The sequence below is a fragment of the Patagioenas fasciata genome, chromosome 8, assembly GCF_037038585.1.
Source record: "Patagioenas fasciata isolate bPatFas1 chromosome 8, bPatFas1.hap1, whole genome shotgun sequence".
Taxonomy (NCBI): domain Eukaryota; kingdom Metazoa; phylum Chordata; class Aves; order Columbiformes; family Columbidae; genus Patagioenas; species Patagioenas fasciata.
Genome location: NC_092527.1, coordinates 7,179,145 through 7,195,444, shown reverse-complemented (window position 1 = coordinate 7,195,444; position 16,300 = coordinate 7,179,145). Strand labels below are relative to the sequence as shown.

The window sequence follows — 16,300 nt, the reverse complement described above, 5'->3', positions numbered from 1 at the left end:
TCGGATTAGTGATAGGACAAGGGGCAATGGCTTTAGATTAGAGATAAGGAAGAAATCCTTCACCACAAGGGTGGTGAGGCACTGGAACATCTGACCAGAGCAGCTGTGGATGCTCCATCCCTGGGGGTGTTCAGGGCCAGGCTGGACAGGACATTGAGCAACCTGGTCTAGCGGAGGTGTTCCTGTACATGGCAGGGTGTTGGAACTAGACCATCTTTAAGGTCCCTCCCAACCCAAACCATTCTATGATTCTATGTGGCCAGTGCGGGGGCGCTCCCAAAGCAGGCATGGCTGCTGTGTGTGAGCAGGGACCTTGGGGACTGTGAGCTAGTCCCTGAGCTCCAATACCGCCTGTGAGTGTGAACACTTGTCTTGGAGCAGTGTGATGGGAGCTGAGCTGCTGGGGGGGGGTCACAGTGGCCAGGCTTTGGTCACAGAGCAGGCCCGGGGCCTGTTTAGGCAGCCAGGGCTGCAGGCCAGCAGTGCTTTGTGCCAGGGGGGTCACAGGGACTTGCTGCAGCACCCTGCACATGGGGGAAGTGCTGCCATTTGGTCCCCATGGCTCTGGCACAGGATCTGGGAGCCCAAGCCTTTCTCCCTCCTGGTGCCAGCCATGCCAGGTCCCCGGGGCAGCTCCCTACCGGCTGCCACCCTCCTGCCTCACTGCCTGTGCTGCCCCTTCTGCCCACAGACACCTCACAACACTGCTGCCTTCAGTCTTTATTGGTATAAAAGCCTTCAGCCTAAATTATATCAAAAATAAGGAAGCCTGGTTTCACAACGGGTGGCTCAAAATGGCCACAAAAGGGTCATAAGTTAAGAGGTGCAATAAAAAAAGGCTCCGAGGAAATTCCCTTTCAGGAGAGCAGTAATTCAAGTTGTAACTTCAGGATAAAGGCCCCATGGGGAAGCCAAGCTCAGCTTGGACCTGCCAAAGACCGAGGTGCCCCGTGTGACTGTCCCCAGCCGGGGCAGTGGGCACGGGGCAGGTCCCCATGGTGGAGCTGTGGCCCTGGTGGGGAAGGGACACCAGGAGCAGGACACATTCAGGACGTCGGGAGGGAATGCAGCAGCTCCCAGGGCGCAGGACCAACTCAGGACCGGCCTCAGAACCAGAGCTGCCATCACCCTGGTGCCTGGTCTCCTCCCGCCGCCCAGCTGGCAGCTCTCCCTGGGCCAGCCCCAAGGCTGCAAAGTCTGTTAAGGCACAACTCAACTATCTGTAAACATGGCCGTCCACCCCAGGGAGGGCCTGGTGAGAGATTCAAGTAAAGGTGGAAGCGAGGTGGCAGCTCCCCAGCTGTGCCACCCAAGCAGCTCCTCAGCTGTGATGGTGGATGGAGCATCCTTGGTCACCTCCTGGCTGTGGGCGGCTTCAGGGCCACCTTTGGCGGGATGACCAAGGGAGATGTTGGCAGGGGGTGAGGGATGGCCCGTCCTGGCAGCTCCTCACTGGGGCACGTCGCCTTGCTCTTCAGTGCCGGGAGAGGTTTGCTGGGTGGCTTCGGCTTCTAGTGGGAGGAAAGGAGAGAAGAGATCTGAGTTCCTCACCTGAGTCCCTCACCTGAGTCCCAAGGAGGGACCACAAGGGGGACAGGGGGCAGAGGAAGGGACCCCAGGCAGTCACTGGGACCACCCCGCATGTCATGAGCTGATCAGGCCAGGGGAGGCTGGGGGGGATGTCTGAGAAGGCAGCGGTGGCTTTCCCAGGGGTGGTTACCTGCAGGGGCCGTCCTGGAGGGGCTGCAGATGGCACCTGGGGGGCTGGTGCTGGCACCTGCAGGGTCACCAAAAACTGGGGTAGGCGGCCACCCTCCCGCCCTCGCCACAAAGCTGCCCCGCACTGGGGCTTTGCTCCCCACGTACCTGTGGGGCCGGGCGGCCGGACACAAGGGGCCGGGCGTCCCGCGGAGCTGCTGTGCTGCTCAGCAGGCTGGGGTGGCCGATGTCATGGCGGGACAGCTGGCGACGGGGGGGTCGCATCCGGCCTCCCTCCTGGAAGAGCGGGTTGGCAAGGCCGGTGGCGGGCCCGCTGGAGGTGCTGCGGTGGGGCAGAGGGACAATGTGGGGCTGCTGCGGGCACCCTCTGAGCTCAGCCTGTGCAGCTATGGCTCAGCCCCACTGTGGGGCAGAGGAGAGGGGAATTACCCTTTCTGGAAGTGCCTCGTCGCCCTCCTCCTGAGGAGCACCACGGCACTGCCGAGCACGATGCCAGAGAGCCCCAGCACGGCCAGCACAGCTGCCCAGACCACGCTGCTGCTCCCTGCGGAGACCCAGTTGGCATTGGGACAGATACCACCACACCGGGGACACCCCAAGGGGATGGGGCAGCACCTACAGGCACCACAGTGGGCTGCCAACCCCCTCCCCAGGGTCTCTCCCTGGCTGAGGGAGCCGGGACCAGCCATGCATGGGGCTGCCATACCTGCTGCCATCCCTGAAATCCTCTGCTGGCAGTATGGCGCTGCCCAGCCCGGCTCACAGTGACACTCGCGCTTGTGGTTGCACACCTGAGGTGAGGGAGGAAAGCGTCAGTGCCACAGACATGCCATGCTGCCCCCTGGCCCCGCTCTGGCATACACAACATACCCCATGGTTGTTGCACTTGGCTGAGCAGTTCTTATTGCCGTAGACCAGGAGGTTCTGGCAGCGCCCGGCATAGCAGACCTGGGGGCAGGCAGGGCGGCTCTGAGGCTGCCCCAGGTCCCCGTGGCCAGCGGTCACCCCCCCTGCCGCCCCCGCATCTTACCATCTCCTCTCCGCACTTGGCACCGGTGGGCACAAGCCTGAGCTTGGCCACCACCTCATTAGCATCGCTGCTGGCAATGACCGCCCTGCACTTGAAGTGCCCAAAGACGAGGGAGTAGGAGCCGCCACCGAGGACAGGGCTGGCGTTGTCACTCAGGCACAGCAGCGTGCCGCACTTCACATCCCTGCAGGAGGAGCGGCCATGAGCAGCAGGGGTGGCACAGGGCTGGGGAACTTCACCCAGCCCCACGGTGCTGCCACCGCTCCCTCAACCCCCAGCTCCTTACTTGGGGCTGCAGGGCCGCTTCCCGTACTCGGTCAGGCAGTGGAGATGAAGGTGTTGCTCACTGTTGTACTTAAAGCAGATGTCAGGAGCCACCTGGGCCTCTGCAGGACACACAGAAAGGGTCACACAGAGCCAGAGCCCGTGCCAAGCTGATGGTGCCCGGCAGCAGTGGCCACGCTTTCGAGTCAGCAGCCACAGCACCCAGATGGGGATGCAGGAGGGGACGGCAGCCCAGCAGTGCCCTGGCCCACGGGCACGTCCCCAGTACATGGGCGAGGAGGGTGGAAGGTGGGGAGCAGCTACCTGTGCCCCATAGCGCGCGGCACTGCTCGCCGTGCGAGGGGCAGGCCCCGTTGTAGCAGTAGCCATTGCCGTTCTGGCAGGGGATGCCGTTCTCCTGGAAGACGTCCTCCGGGCACTTGGCGCTCAGGCCGGTGCAGTGCTCGGGCAGGTCGCAGTCGTTCTTGCTGGCCCGGCAGAGCGCACCGGCAACCTTCATCTGCACAGAAAAGGGGAGGTCAGCATTGCCTCAGTGCTCTCGCATCTCCAGATCCATGCAGGCACCACAGCCCAGCAGCACTCTTGTCTTTGAAACATCTCCCAGCACCTCATAGATCCAGACATGGCAGCTCGTGCTACTCTGTCACAAAGACATTTGCCATTGGCTGAGCTCCTGCATCGTCAGACCTTGGCCTGGGTCTCCCTGCAGACACCACCTTGTGCTTTGCTTTTAGTCTGGAGTTGTCCCAGGGTCTTCTTCCAGCCCTGTCTCTTCACATCGAGGCATTTCTCACACTGTGTGCAGGAACCAGGGCACGCAACAGCTGTGTCTCAGATATCAGGGACTGAGAGGCTGCTTCACCCGCCCAACCGCCTCCCACCCGAGATGCTGACTGTCCATGCAGTGAACGCATTGCATGGGAAGCGGGATTCCCCCAAAACCACTGGGCGCCTTTGGCTCTGAGCAGGCTGCTACAGAGGTCCTTCAGGCTATGGACACACCTTGCACAGAAGAGCCCGGGGAGGATGGGGGGCAGTACCTTGCAATCCTGGCAGCAGTCCCCCTGGGCACACTCGGCTCCCTCTCTCAGCTGGCAAGTGGTGGCGTTGCAGCAGCGGTCAGAGCACTCCTGTGAGACAGGGAGGGACTGAAACCCTCCCAACTGCCCCCTGAAAGACCCTTCCCTTCCTTCCTGGGGATCCCAGCTGCCGTGTCACCAGTGTGTCTTGAGCTGAACCATGTGGCAAAACCACAGCATCACCCAAGGTGTGAACTATTTCTGCTACCTCTTTACCTACATTACCAACACCGAACCAAAGGACAGGATTTTTTGGTATTTTTCAGAAGACAGGGCCTGACGTGGGCCCCTGCTCCCTGGTAGCACCCTTTGCACATCTCCAGGAGGGAGAAAACATGAGGATCTCCATGCTCTGTGCATGGGAGGAGAATTCCTTCAGGTGACAGAGCAGGGCTGTGACCCAGGGATTCATCCCTGAGACATTGCCTGGCCATTTGTCTCAAATCTGCCTCCAGAGATGCAGTGATGGGCTGCTGGGGATGAGGAAAAGCCGAGCACAGCTCCTGTAAGGACAACATGCCATGATGTCCCCCTCCTTGGATCACCTCTTTGGATGATATGCTGGGAGGATGTCCATCTTTCCAGGCATGCTTCTGCTAAAATCACAGCCAGCTACATAAAAGGTTGGGGGGGAGCACACATCCAAATATTCTCCACAAGCTATTTTTTGGCAGGAGCATCAGGAACAGAAGGACGATGAGACTTGCAAGGCTCTATGTCCAGGGAAAAGGCTTGCACAACCTTTTCACAGGATCACAGAGTGTCAGGGATCAGAAGGGACCTGGAAAGCTCATCCAGTGCAATCCCCCCATGGAGCAGGAACACCCAGCTGAGGTTCCACAGGAAGGTGTCCAGGCGGGTTTGAATGTCTGCAGAGAAGGAGACTCCACAACCTCCCTGGGCAGCCTGGGCCAGGCTCTGCCACCCTCACCATGAAGAATTTTCTTCTCAAATTTAAGTGGAACCTCCTGTATTCCAGTTTGTACCCATTGCCCCTTGTCCTATCACTGGTTGTCACCGAGAAGAGCCTGGCTCCATCCTCCTGACACTCACCCTTTACATATTTATAAACATGAATGAAGTTGCCCCTCAGTTTCCTCCAACCTAAAGAGCCCCAGCTCCCTCAGCCTTTCCTCATAAGGGAGATGCTCCACTCCCTTAATCAAACCCCTTTTCCAAATCTGAATGAGAGGTCCCAGGTCTCTGCCACCCACCCGTCCCCCTGGGCTCTCAGAGGGCATTCCTACCTCCAGCGTGCCGCAGTCGCACTGCTCTCCCCGCTCCACAAACTGGTTCCCGCACACCGGCCCTCCATACAGTTCATCCGCCCTAGGGACGTTCAGCAGGCAGCTGGTCCTGGGGTCCCCGAGGAACTGCCACATGTCCTGCTCGCTGCAGCGGCTGAAGAGCTTGGGGTAAACCAGGCTGAGGGGCACAAGAACAGGCAGTCGTGAGCAGAGATGAGAGCCCACCAGCCCAGGGAGAAGCTGGAGGGCCGCCAGCAGACTCAAAGACACCGACAGACAAAGTGCAGCTTCAAGTGAAGTGTCCACCCAGACCTGACCATCTCACAGGCTTCATGCCATCAGGACAGCGCTGGAGGACATCTCAAAATATTTGCTGCCCAGGGATATTCCCCTTTCTCCTTCACTCACCCAACACTTGCCGCCATGACACATCCTCCATCAGCTTTGGGGACAGGACAGTGGCAGCCAGCTATGTCTTCATCATGAGACATCCCCAGGTTGTGTCCCATCTCGTGAGCCATGGTGGATGCAGCGCCGATAGGATTTGCACTGTGGTCCTGTGGGACAAGAAGTGCAGCGTGGTTCAGTGCTCTTCGCAGCATCTCCATGGGACCCACTGAGGCTCTTCAGCCGCTCAGTGCCAGGTCTCACTGCTGCCTGCAGCTCATTCACTAACGCTGACATGCTGAGATAAAGGAAGACAACAGCTGGATTTGGTCCCGTGGCCCTTCAAGACCTCCAAGCTGGGGTCCCGGGGGTGCAAGTGAGCTTAGATACTGTGGCTACCCTGAAATGATGCTTTGTGGTGCTTCTGCACAGCCACAGGTCCCACGGCCAACTGCTGCGACTCCAGCAAAGGCAGGGAGAGATGAGGAGCACAGCCAGGGTGGCCAAGGAGCACTTACAAACTAAGTCCCAGCCATCTGATCGGTGGTAGGAGAAGCTCTGTGTGCAGTGAACTGCTCTGGGAGGCTCTCCATGGCTCAGGCATATCAGAGCGTCCACAGGTACCCTTCCCCTGTGGCCTCCACATTTCTCTGGGGCTTAGTCACTCAAGGGTTGGAGATGCCAGGGACCAGATCCAGCCCAAAGGCTATGGAGGGGGAAAGCTGGAGACCAGTGGAGGAGACACTCACTCTGGAAAATGCAGGGAGCGCAGACCATGGGACTGCTGCTGCCCTCCCGGCACATGGCTGGGCAGTGGGACCCACCTGGTTGACACCACCTGAGTCCCTGGTGCACATCACAAGCTTCTTGGCGAGCCCTACAGTCGTGCCGTGGAAGTCTATGCCCCTGTGGGATTGAGATGCCGTGGCCATGTCTCCCAGGCAGCAGCAAGGCTGCAAGGATGGCAAGCTAGTGGTCCCCCATCCTTACGTGATCAGCTGGGCATTGTCGTGCGGCTTCCTCCGCAGCAGCTCGGCCTCCCGCCAGTGGAGGAAGTTGTCCAGTGTCACCTCTGGGTTGGGACTGATCACGATCTTGTCCTTGTGGTTCCACACCTCCAAGCCAATCAAGGCTACCCGCAGGCGAAGAGGCTGATAAAGCTGAAGTGGGAGACAGCCCAGAGGGAGTGCTTGGGTTCAAGTTGCATGAGCGGAGGGAAGGTCCCACCTCCCCAGGGAACTGCAACCCCACCTCACTGTGCAACACCAGCTCTGTTACCCCCTCAATAAATAACACAAGCTGGGGTGGCCACGTAGACAGGGTTTACCCTGGGATTTCTGGGCTCCCTCTTGGACGGTGAAGGCTGGGATGCTGCTCCCATGCTGCCAACCAAAGTGTGAGGCTGAAGCCAGGCTGGCAGAAACCCACCCTTGGTGCAGTGTGTCCATCACCCTCTCCTCATTAGCACCCACTCCAGCTTGAGAGTGGCCATGGGACATGCCCCTGGGGCTTACGAGAAGAAAACTCTCGCCCCTTCCCTTAGGAGAGCTGGGAGGCAGTTGTCCTGTTCTCCTGAGGACCCAGGGCTGAGTTGCTTGTCATGTCCATTTTGCACACCATGTTGGCCCAGGGAGTCGGTCCCCCTGTGGCAGCCCACCTACGGGCTTGAGATGAGCTCCAGCTCCATCACCCCACCCACACCAACCTCTCCTCCACCACGCTCGTGCCCGTGCTGGTGTGTGGGAGCAGGGAGGGCAGGTCCAGACCCCCGGGCTCACCTTGTCGACGTGGTTGACTATTTCCTTCATGCGATTCTGCACTGTGCGCAAGTCCTTGTGTTTCCTGAACTACGGGAAGGACACAGAGAGATTTCCAGGCTGGCTTCAACCTCCTCGCTGCAGTGGATGAGAATGAAAACGCAGGCACTGGCTCTCCCCACCACCCCGTGCTTACCTCCTCGTTGTCCACAACCAGGACCAGCTCCACGTATCGGGGACCTTTGTGTAATGGAGCTGATTTCTGGAAGGGAAGAGGAAAGTGAGCATAGAGGGGTTCAGCTCTGCAGCTTGCCAAGCCCTGTGGTTGACCCTCTTGTGGGATGTGTTGGATCCTGAGGCATCTTCCAATGTTATTCAAGGCTAGTAAGTCTTCTAGCACTGCTTTCTGATGTTACTTTGCTGGGTGTTTCAGACATCTTCCAACACATAAGGAAAAACCAAAGCCTGCTACTGCGGCATGAGAGAGGCTCTGCAGGCATCACAGAGCTCATGGGGTGGGAGAACGCTCCTGCTAAAGGTGCAGGATCTGAGAACTTGTTCCCACCGGGAGCTGGGCCACTGGGAGCAACCCGTGTTTGGGTACCCCACCAACAATGCCTGGGAGAGGAGCATCTCCAGGAGAAGCAATATGGCCCCACTCCTCTCCTGGACTTCACAGGATCTAGGCTCTTGCAAACTCAGCTACAGGAAGGAGAAGCAATGCAATCCTTAACCCGGTGGTAGAGCTTCATGGCTGCAGGAATTTTCGGTTCGTGGTCATATTCGAGAGCGGCACCAGCCTCTCTGCACGTGCCGCGCTTCCCCCGCAGGTGAGCTGCTCGGTACACGGCGTGCTGGCCAGCCGCATGGCCTTCCAGGGGCTCCAGCAGGAAGGTGGTCTCATTCACCCGGAAAAACCCACTGCCAAGAGAGAGGGTGGGCATCAGGCAGGGGAGATGTCCAGCAGGACACACAGATCCCACATGCACCCCCAAAAATGCCTGCGGTACAATATACAGCTGCCAAATCCCAGCTAGGAAACCACCCTACCCCTTCATGGTTCCCTAGGGCAGCTTGGATGAGCTACAGGCCACTGGCAGTATGTGACAGGTCCTGCTGGCCACCTGGATGAAAGCACACTCGGTGCAAAGCCCCAGTAGCCCTTGGGCAGTGCATGAGGAGGTACGGGGTGCAGGAGCTCACAGCAATGCAAGGGACGGGGTGTCTTTTCCCTGCAACCTCGCCTGGCCCAAGAGCACATCGAAGAGGTGCTGCAGGATGGAGCTGACCGGGGCCATGCCAGGAGATAGGGAGCAATAGGAAACATGTCCACAGCATTTGTTTTTGGAGGCTGCAGAAGCACCGGATGAACAAAAGGACTGTCAGGGAGGGTGGAAACTGGCTGCTGGGCAGGCAGAGAGCAAACCATGCCATGGCATCCATGGCCGCTGGCAATGGGGGTTTCCATTACTTTGGGCAGCAGAAACGTCCCAGGGTTCAGCAAGGAGAACTGCCTGGTGCTGACGGGCCAGGTTTAACACAGCATTTCTGCTAAGCAGCTCTGGCCTGATGCTGTCTGTAAGGTGTCCCATGTGCCCTGTCTGTATCACCCTTGACTCCTGTCCTGCCCTTTTACATCTTGTCCTCGTACCACACAAGGATATCGAGCATCCCATGTATGCACGAGCTGTGTGAGCCAAAGTCTCCGCAGACACAAGCCCTGCTCTCAAAGTGAGGAGCTGGCTGCCACGCAGCTTCAACAGGTGTTTCCCCTGCAAACGGGTGTTTGCAGGTCCCTGCATGTCCCAGGGACCACCCATCCTCGTCAAACACCCCATGTGAGGGACCCTTCCACTCTGTTTTACTGTCTTGCACTGCCTGGCTGCCAGCTGATCTTAAAGAGAACAGCAGAGTATGAATCTTTGATGGCAAACTGAACTACTTTGCATGGACCTGGTGGCTTGGGTCACTCTGCAAGGATGGTTTCTGCTGTTAAAAGAAGGTAGACCCAAGGCAGCCTTTGAGGAATGAGCACCAGCATGGCCAGCAGTGGGTGGGTGGAGGGAGACACAGCTGACCTGATGCACTGTGTCCTTCCCTTTTAGAAAGGCACTTGGCCACCAGCTCTAGGAGCTCGGTGTGATCTGGAGGAGATGCTGGCTGCCTGCAAGCTGGTGCACCGCCACGAGCACGCTGCAGCACTGGGGTCAAGTTTGGTCCCGTCTGCCCTGGGAAGACTGGACAGATCTGGGACGAACTGTGCCTTGCTACTAGGGGGAGCACTCCTGCACAGACCTCCTGCCATGCTCAGGTTCCCAGCCTCAACCCATGCCATGGGTCAACCCCTCAAAAGTGGGGTCTCTTCCTCGGGGGAGAGCTGAGCTGTCCCTCCCTCACCTGGCCAGCCCCAGTGCCGCAGATCCTACCTGAGCCCGCCGCAGGTGCTGATGCTCGCTGCTGAGTCGGCATATCCTCGCACGTGGCCCTGATAAAAGCAGTGATCCTGCGGCCGAGAGAGAGGAGAGGTGCAACGGGGATCTGCGCCAGCCGCCAGCACGGCGGGACCCACAGGAGCGGCAGAACCACGCTCCCCGGAGCCAGCCCCGTACCTGAACATCCGGCTTCTCTGTGACCTCTGTGCCGTCGGCAGAGTAGTGCGTCTGGGTGTAGTGCTGCCCCAGCAGTTCCCTGCGGGGTGGGGAAGGGGCATCAGCAGGGACCTCGGTTTTTGGGAGAGGATGGAAAGCTTTGGGGATGAAGATGGTAACGCTGGGCACGGTGGGCTCATGACATCCCTGGGTGGGTTTGGCAGGGAAGGGAAAAATATGCTAGGGAGGGTCTGAGCTGAGGGCTTAGATCACTGGTGTGGTGACACCAGATCTTGGAGAAGTGATGCTCATGGCAAGGGTGGGAATCGATCCTCCCCCTGGCTGTCCCACCCACACTCACTTGTTCTTCTCTAGCCGCAAGAGGTAGTCCCTGCCTTCAGCACGAACGCTGTAGAGGACACGGTCCGGATAGATGCTCTGCATGAAAGACAGATGACAGCACAGACCCACCGTCATCAGGAGTTACAGAAGAGAGGACCTCTTGGCCCTCATCCTGCCCAGAAAGGCGATGGGGTCTGCATGTGCCCCACTGTGGGACAAAGAGCCTGGCCGCTCACCCTGGAGGCATCCAGCAAAGACACAGGAAATCAGAAGAGAAGAAAGAAAGCGTATGAGCAATAACACAAATCCCGGCACATCCTGAGATAAAGAACAGGTCACCAGCAATGAAACAGAGTCAGCAAAGTCTGGTTTCCCGTGTCTGACACATGGCTGCAGATGGCCATGCCAGAAACTGAGGTTTCCTACTCATCAATCACAAAGCTGCATTTTTGGGGACTGAGCTCAGCACTTACTCACAGGCTGAACCACAAAGATCCCCAGTGCCAAACAGCTCTCAGCAGCCGAAACTTCCTTATCTTCGACTGATCTAACATGCAACATCACGGTTAGACATCCACCTTCTCTTGGTTCTCATCTGAGAGTAGATTTTGTACCACTGTGTGCCAGATCCCACGAGCATCACCCTAGAGCTGGTGGAAGGGACCTCGAGGCATCTCAAGTCCAACCTCCAGTCACTATAGCTGGGTCAGGTTGGCTGTGGCTCAGCCCAGATGAGCCCTGAACCTCCAGGACGGAGATGTCCCTCCAGAAGTGTTTCCCTCTGGTACATCTTGCAATCTCCATCTGCAGAGATCGAGCCACAGACCTCCTGAGGTCCCATCCCATTGGGGCCACTGAGAGAAACAACAGCCCCTTGCATGGTGTCTTGCATCAGGCTGCACCCCTGGCACCAGGGACCTCCTTAGGCACCACCACAGCACAGACACCTCTCCTCAAAGCACATCTGCAGCTCTTACAGGATGCTGGGTGGAGAGCTGAGCAAAAGGCAAAGCCAAGGTCTCTCCCGGGGCCAGCATTGCTCCCGGATGAGGTGTGCAGCCTCTCCCTAGGGAAGATGACGACACCTGCCTTCATACCAAAGCTCAGCGCTCCGGGGCGACGATCTGCAGTCTGGGATCAGCTGCGGCTGAGCGGAAAGTCCTGCTGACTCAGTCCCAGTGGGGCCAGGTGAGGGGGTTTGCCCATCCCTCGGTCACCCTCAGTTCTACCCGGCTTGCATTTCCAACCTGAAGCGATGGGCACGGAACCCCCTCTGCGTGCTGAGTGGGTTGCAATGAGCCTGCTGGGTGGCCGGGCAGCCGGGGGCACCGCCGGCATGTGGGCACACTCACAGGTCCCCAGCACATTCTTCTCCTATGAACAGTGTCTGCCGCCTGACGTGGACGTTCTGTCGCGTGTCCACCAACAAAGAGATGCTTTGTTATTGTTGGCAGTGCCGGAGCCAGAAGAGGTCTTAAGAAACGGCAGGAAAGCGCTTGGAAGGGGGTGGAGGGTCAGAGACTGTCTCCTGGAGACAACCGCAGGGCAAGCTAAAAAGAAAAAGTCCTGATACAGCTTCTCTGAATCATCCCCTTCCTTATTAGCATGGGCTGTGCGAGGGCTCCAGATGGGAAGGCTTTGGGAGCGCCGGCAGCTAACCGTGCCCTGCCGGAGCCCTGCCGACCCCCTGACCGTGCTGAGCAAGCAGAGCAGAGCCCTGGCCACAGCACACAGACAGGACAGATTTCTCCCAGCTGCTCTTACTGAGAGACCCAGAGAGGTTGCAGAGGATCAGGACATGATGCCACTGTCCCACCCCAGCAAAGGGTATTTCATCCCTGGGTGGGAAGAGGTGGCGGATCTCGCTAGGACATGATAGATGAGGCTCATGGCACCAGGAGATGTGTCGGTGGAGCTGCAGCACAAGAGAGGAGGAAAACAAGGTGGGTTGCTGGGCCACCACCATCCCTTGCTCCTCCTCCATCCAGCCCCACTGCAACATCCTTCTGCCTCCTGCAGAGGCCTGCGCTGGGCCAGCAGGAGCTTCGCTGTTGCCACCCAGGCACAGGACTTGCCTCTTTGACTCCACTGGCTCTGGGACATGGTGGGGGAGACCAGCAGGCATGTGCGAGCACAGGTGGGCTGACAGAGAAGCCAGCAGCTTGCAACACTGGATCTTAAACAGGCTGGAAAACACCAGAACGTGGGGACAAGAGAGGGGTCACTTCTGCAATCAAGAGCATGTACCTATAAAACTTCTTGAAGGCCCTTCTTGCTCTTTTTCCTGTCCCTTTCCATGAAGAACTCAGGTTTGCCACATGCCCTGTTGTACCCCTTCTAAGGTTGAGTTGGAGGAGAAGACCACGGCCCACGGGAAGGCTGGAATCCCAGGAGATCCTGTGCTGCAGGACCCAGGTCTCCACCCTGTCTGCAGGGCTGAATGTTCTGATTTAAGCAAAGCCAGAAAGAAGCTGACCTGCTTCCAATCTCACCTGGCAGATGCTCTGCCGGACCAACCCTGCCTGTCCCAAATGCTCTGACTCAGGAACCAGGTCTTGGTCCATAGTCAGCCCAGCCAGGGGCTGCTAATGGAAAGCCACAGGAGGAGCTGGTGCAGAAAACCCCTGTCCAGCTACCTCTCCCCACTTCAAAGAGGGGCTTGGTGGTGGTCAAACCTTGCTGAGGACCTCCCCACTGAGGTTACCAGGAGAGCACACACAGCTTCTGTGGAAGAGAAAGAAAATGGCTTGAAAGGCAAGAGACCTCATACCCTCAACATGGCAGGTTTGGGAAGGACAAGGATCACCCAGTCCAAGACCAAACACCACCCACGGCTGTCCCAGAAGCACACGGCTCGAGGTGGATGTCTTGTCCTGTGCCATGGAAAGCGGAGGGACCCCAAGTTGGGTGCGGAGCCGCCCGGCACAGATGGTGTCTCTAAATAGCCTGGGGAATGTTTATCTCGTGGATAAGTTTAGGTTTCTAGAGCAGAGCAAACAGATGCTTTCAAGGAGCGTTTTTGAAGCTAGTTTATCAAAAAGGGTTTGAATCACAGATGAATGTGCTGTACAAAGAGTTTACTAGGAAATAAATGTCCCCAGCACATACATCTCATCAGGTGTTAAAGTCAGAGCTTTTCAGTCCTAGGAAATGAATCCATGTATTTGGCTGAATTGCAAAGTGTCTTTGAGGTCAATGCCATCATCTTGTGGACATCAACTCCAAGCACTCAAAACTCCTGAGTCAAACCCCATTCCTTTCACCAAATTACAAGGTTTCCCAAGCAAAATAACACTGGCTTTCTTTCATGTGGGTTTCTGCAACTTTCTGATTCTTATTTCCCTTTCCCAAAGGACAAAAAAAATCCCAGCTTCAGCAAACGCAGCAAGAAAAGTGCTTACAGCTCAACGAGGCTTTGCAAATCCCTCCTTAAGCAAAGACCAGATGTCACAAGATCACTGCAAGGCTGCAAGATGTGCCGCCGCTGGGTAACGTCGCTGAAGAAAGCATTAGAGAAAGCAGCATCCCCCCCTCCAAGAGTCTACCCTGCTGTCTGCAGTTCCTATTTTGACATGAAACAGTCCAGGAAAGATGATCTGATCAACTGTTTCAAGATGTCCACCCTCTGGGGTTGGAAGCAGTGGAAGAAAATGTGCATCAAGTCTAAGGGGGTTCAGCTCCAAGCCCAGCGGTGGGCCAAGGGTCTCTGCTGACTGCAAACCCCTCCCTGGACCCCCTGCAAGGCAGCAATGGCAGCTGCACCAAGCCAGTATTTGGGAGATGACACCACTCACCGGTGCAGCAGAGAGGTCCCTCTTGCCCCGTGGTGCAGGCAGCTCATGCGGAGTCACCATCTCATACTTCTCAACATGGGTGAGCTTCTCCTCCAGCCTGGCAGTGGTACCTGCGAAAAGTCAAAGAGCTTTGAGCTGGGATACCCAGAAACAACAGAGCCAGAGGGTAATGAAGTGGCCAACATGAAGGCGCAGGAAAGAGCCAAACCAGCAAATCCCAAAATACCTGCTGGGAGCACAGCTCCCAGATGGGCTCGACCCACTCCCGTGCCCACAGGGTGCTTAGCATCACCCGTGGGTGAGCAGGTCCTTCCAAGGCTGGAAAACCCCACGGAGACCCTAGTGCACAAATACAGCAGGAGATTTTTCAGCTCCCTGACGCCACACTTTGGGACCTGCCGTCTGGCAGCTGCCGGGGGTCGTGTTTCGGAGAACGGCTCGAGTCTGGGCTGGCTCAGCTCTCCTCCCATCCTCTTCTTTTGATGTCAGAAGGGAGACATTTCTGTGATAAACCCTTCGCCTTGCCCATGAGCCCCGAACCAGGAGCTCACGCCGCAGCCACGCTGGTGCTGCCGGGGTCAGACGGGGCCGGTGAAGCCCCGGCGAGGCGGCGGCAGCGCGGGGTGCTCCGTCTGCGGGTGCCTGGCAGCCCTCGCCCACGGCACCAAGTGGGAGCCAGGAGCCTCATCACCACCGCCTCGGCCGGCTGAGTCACCGGTTCCCCCCCCGGCACGCCGCATGCTGCCTGTGACAAATTTCCTCTCGTTCACAGAAGCGTTTACATTTACAGGAGCGAGGTGCCTTTACATAACGGCGGGTGCCCCATCGGTGCGGGGTGGTGGTGGAGACACAGCGGGACGGAGGTCACCCAAAGTGTCCCTCTGCGAGTGGAGCCACCGAGGGCAGCGAGGCTGGTCCTCAAAGCCCCCTTCTCCATCCTTTGCCCTCCGGCGAGTTTGGGGAGGTGATGCCCGCGCTACCAGCCTAATCCCCCGGGGACCCCAGGGCTCAGCCTGGCAGACGAAGCACTTAAAACCTTGCCCAGCTGTGACTCGCTTCCCACGCGTGCCCTTCATTCTTGCGGGGAAAAGCATGCCCCGATCCCGTACCTCCAACCCTGCCGCACGGCAGGAGCGCCCCGGGGAGCCGGGCGTTTGCCCCGAGCCCCAAAACATGAGCACGGCCGCCCGCCCCGCCGGGCCCCCGCCCGCCCCCGCTCACCGTGGCCCAGCAGCAGCAGCAGCAGCAGCAGCAGGACGAGCGGCGGGGCCATCGCTCGCAGCCGCCCGGCCCGAGCGCCGCCGCTCCGGCAGTGCCCGCCCGCCGCGACTCAGCGCGACTCAGCACGACTCACCGCCCCGGGGCGGGACGGGGCGGGACGGGGCCGCCCCCGCCCAGCGGGACTGGGAGAGGCCAGGGCAGCGGGGAGGGTCCGGGGGTGTCGGGGGTGTCTGTTGGGTTCATAGAGCCCTGCGGACCGTGGACGGGGCATCACAGAACCACAGAGTGGTTGGGGTTGAAGGGACCTCTGGAGATCACCCAGTCCAACCCACCTGCTCACGCAGGGTCACAGAGCAGATCACACAGGGTCACGTCCAGGTGGGTTTGAATGTCTCAGAGAAGGAGACTCCACACCCGCTCTGGGCAGCCTGGGCCAGGCTCTGGCACCTCCCAGCAAAGAAGTTTCTCCTCATGTTCAGATGGACCCTCCTGTGTTTCAGTCTGTGCCCGTTGCCCCTCACCCTGGCGTTGGGCACCACTGAACAGAGTCTGGTCCATCCTCTTGACACTCATCCTGAGATACTGATGACATTGATCAGATCCCTCTCAGTTTCTCTTCTCCAGCTGAACAGCCCCAGCTCTCTCAGTCTCTCCTCATCATAAAGATGCTCCAGACCCCTCAGCATCTTCATAGCCACCTGTCGTGGTCTAACCCAAGCTGGCAATACAACCACGATAGCCACTCGCTCAAACCCCCACCTGTCACAGCAGGGGAGAGAATCAAAAGGGAAGGGAGAAACCTGGCTTGAGATAAACACAGTTCAATAAAATAACAAAATACTAATACACTA

At 58.3% G+C, this 16,300-nt stretch overlaps 1 protein-coding gene across 1 annotated transcript; it reads right to left on the bottom strand.

Annotated features, from left to right (window-relative positions):
* Positions 1–769: 769 nt before the first annotated feature.
* On the bottom strand, positions 770–15,529 carry ADAM8 (ADAM metallopeptidase domain 8). The gene is made up of 22 exons (XM_065843629.2): positions 15,450–15,529; positions 14,229–14,338; positions 10,454–10,530; positions 10,114–10,192; positions 9,931–10,007; positions 8,239–8,425; positions 7,701–7,766; positions 7,526–7,594; positions 6,738–6,907; positions 6,572–6,653; positions 5,769–5,917; positions 5,361–5,538; positions 4,075–4,164; positions 3,338–3,533; positions 3,036–3,135; positions 2,750–2,933; positions 2,590–2,667; positions 2,426–2,510; positions 2,149–2,263; positions 1,867–2,041; positions 1,721–1,777; positions 770–1,511 (listed from the first exon to the last, which is right to left on the bottom strand). Exons 1-22 carry the CDS (start codon positions 15,499–15,501, stop codon positions 1,353–1,355), a joined length of 2,535 nt encoding a protein of 844 aa, XP_065699701.1. The 5' UTR covers positions 15,502–15,529; the 3' UTR covers positions 770–1,352.
* Positions 15,530–16,300: the final 771 nt, after the last annotated feature.

Coding starts and splice junctions, on each gene's coding strand:
- ADAM8 (XM_065843629.2), bottom strand. CDS start 15,501: ATGGCCCCGCCGCTCGTCCTGCTGCTGCTGCTGCTGCTGCTGCTGGGC. Junction 2,042..2,148: donor ACGAGGCACTTCCAGAAAGG/GTAATTCCCCTC, acceptor GCCCCACCGCAG/CACCTCCAGCGGGCCCGCCA. Junction 1,778..1,866: donor CCGGCCGCCCGGCCCCACAG/GTACGTGGGGAG, acceptor GTGACCCTGCAG/GTGCCAGCACCAGCCCCCCA.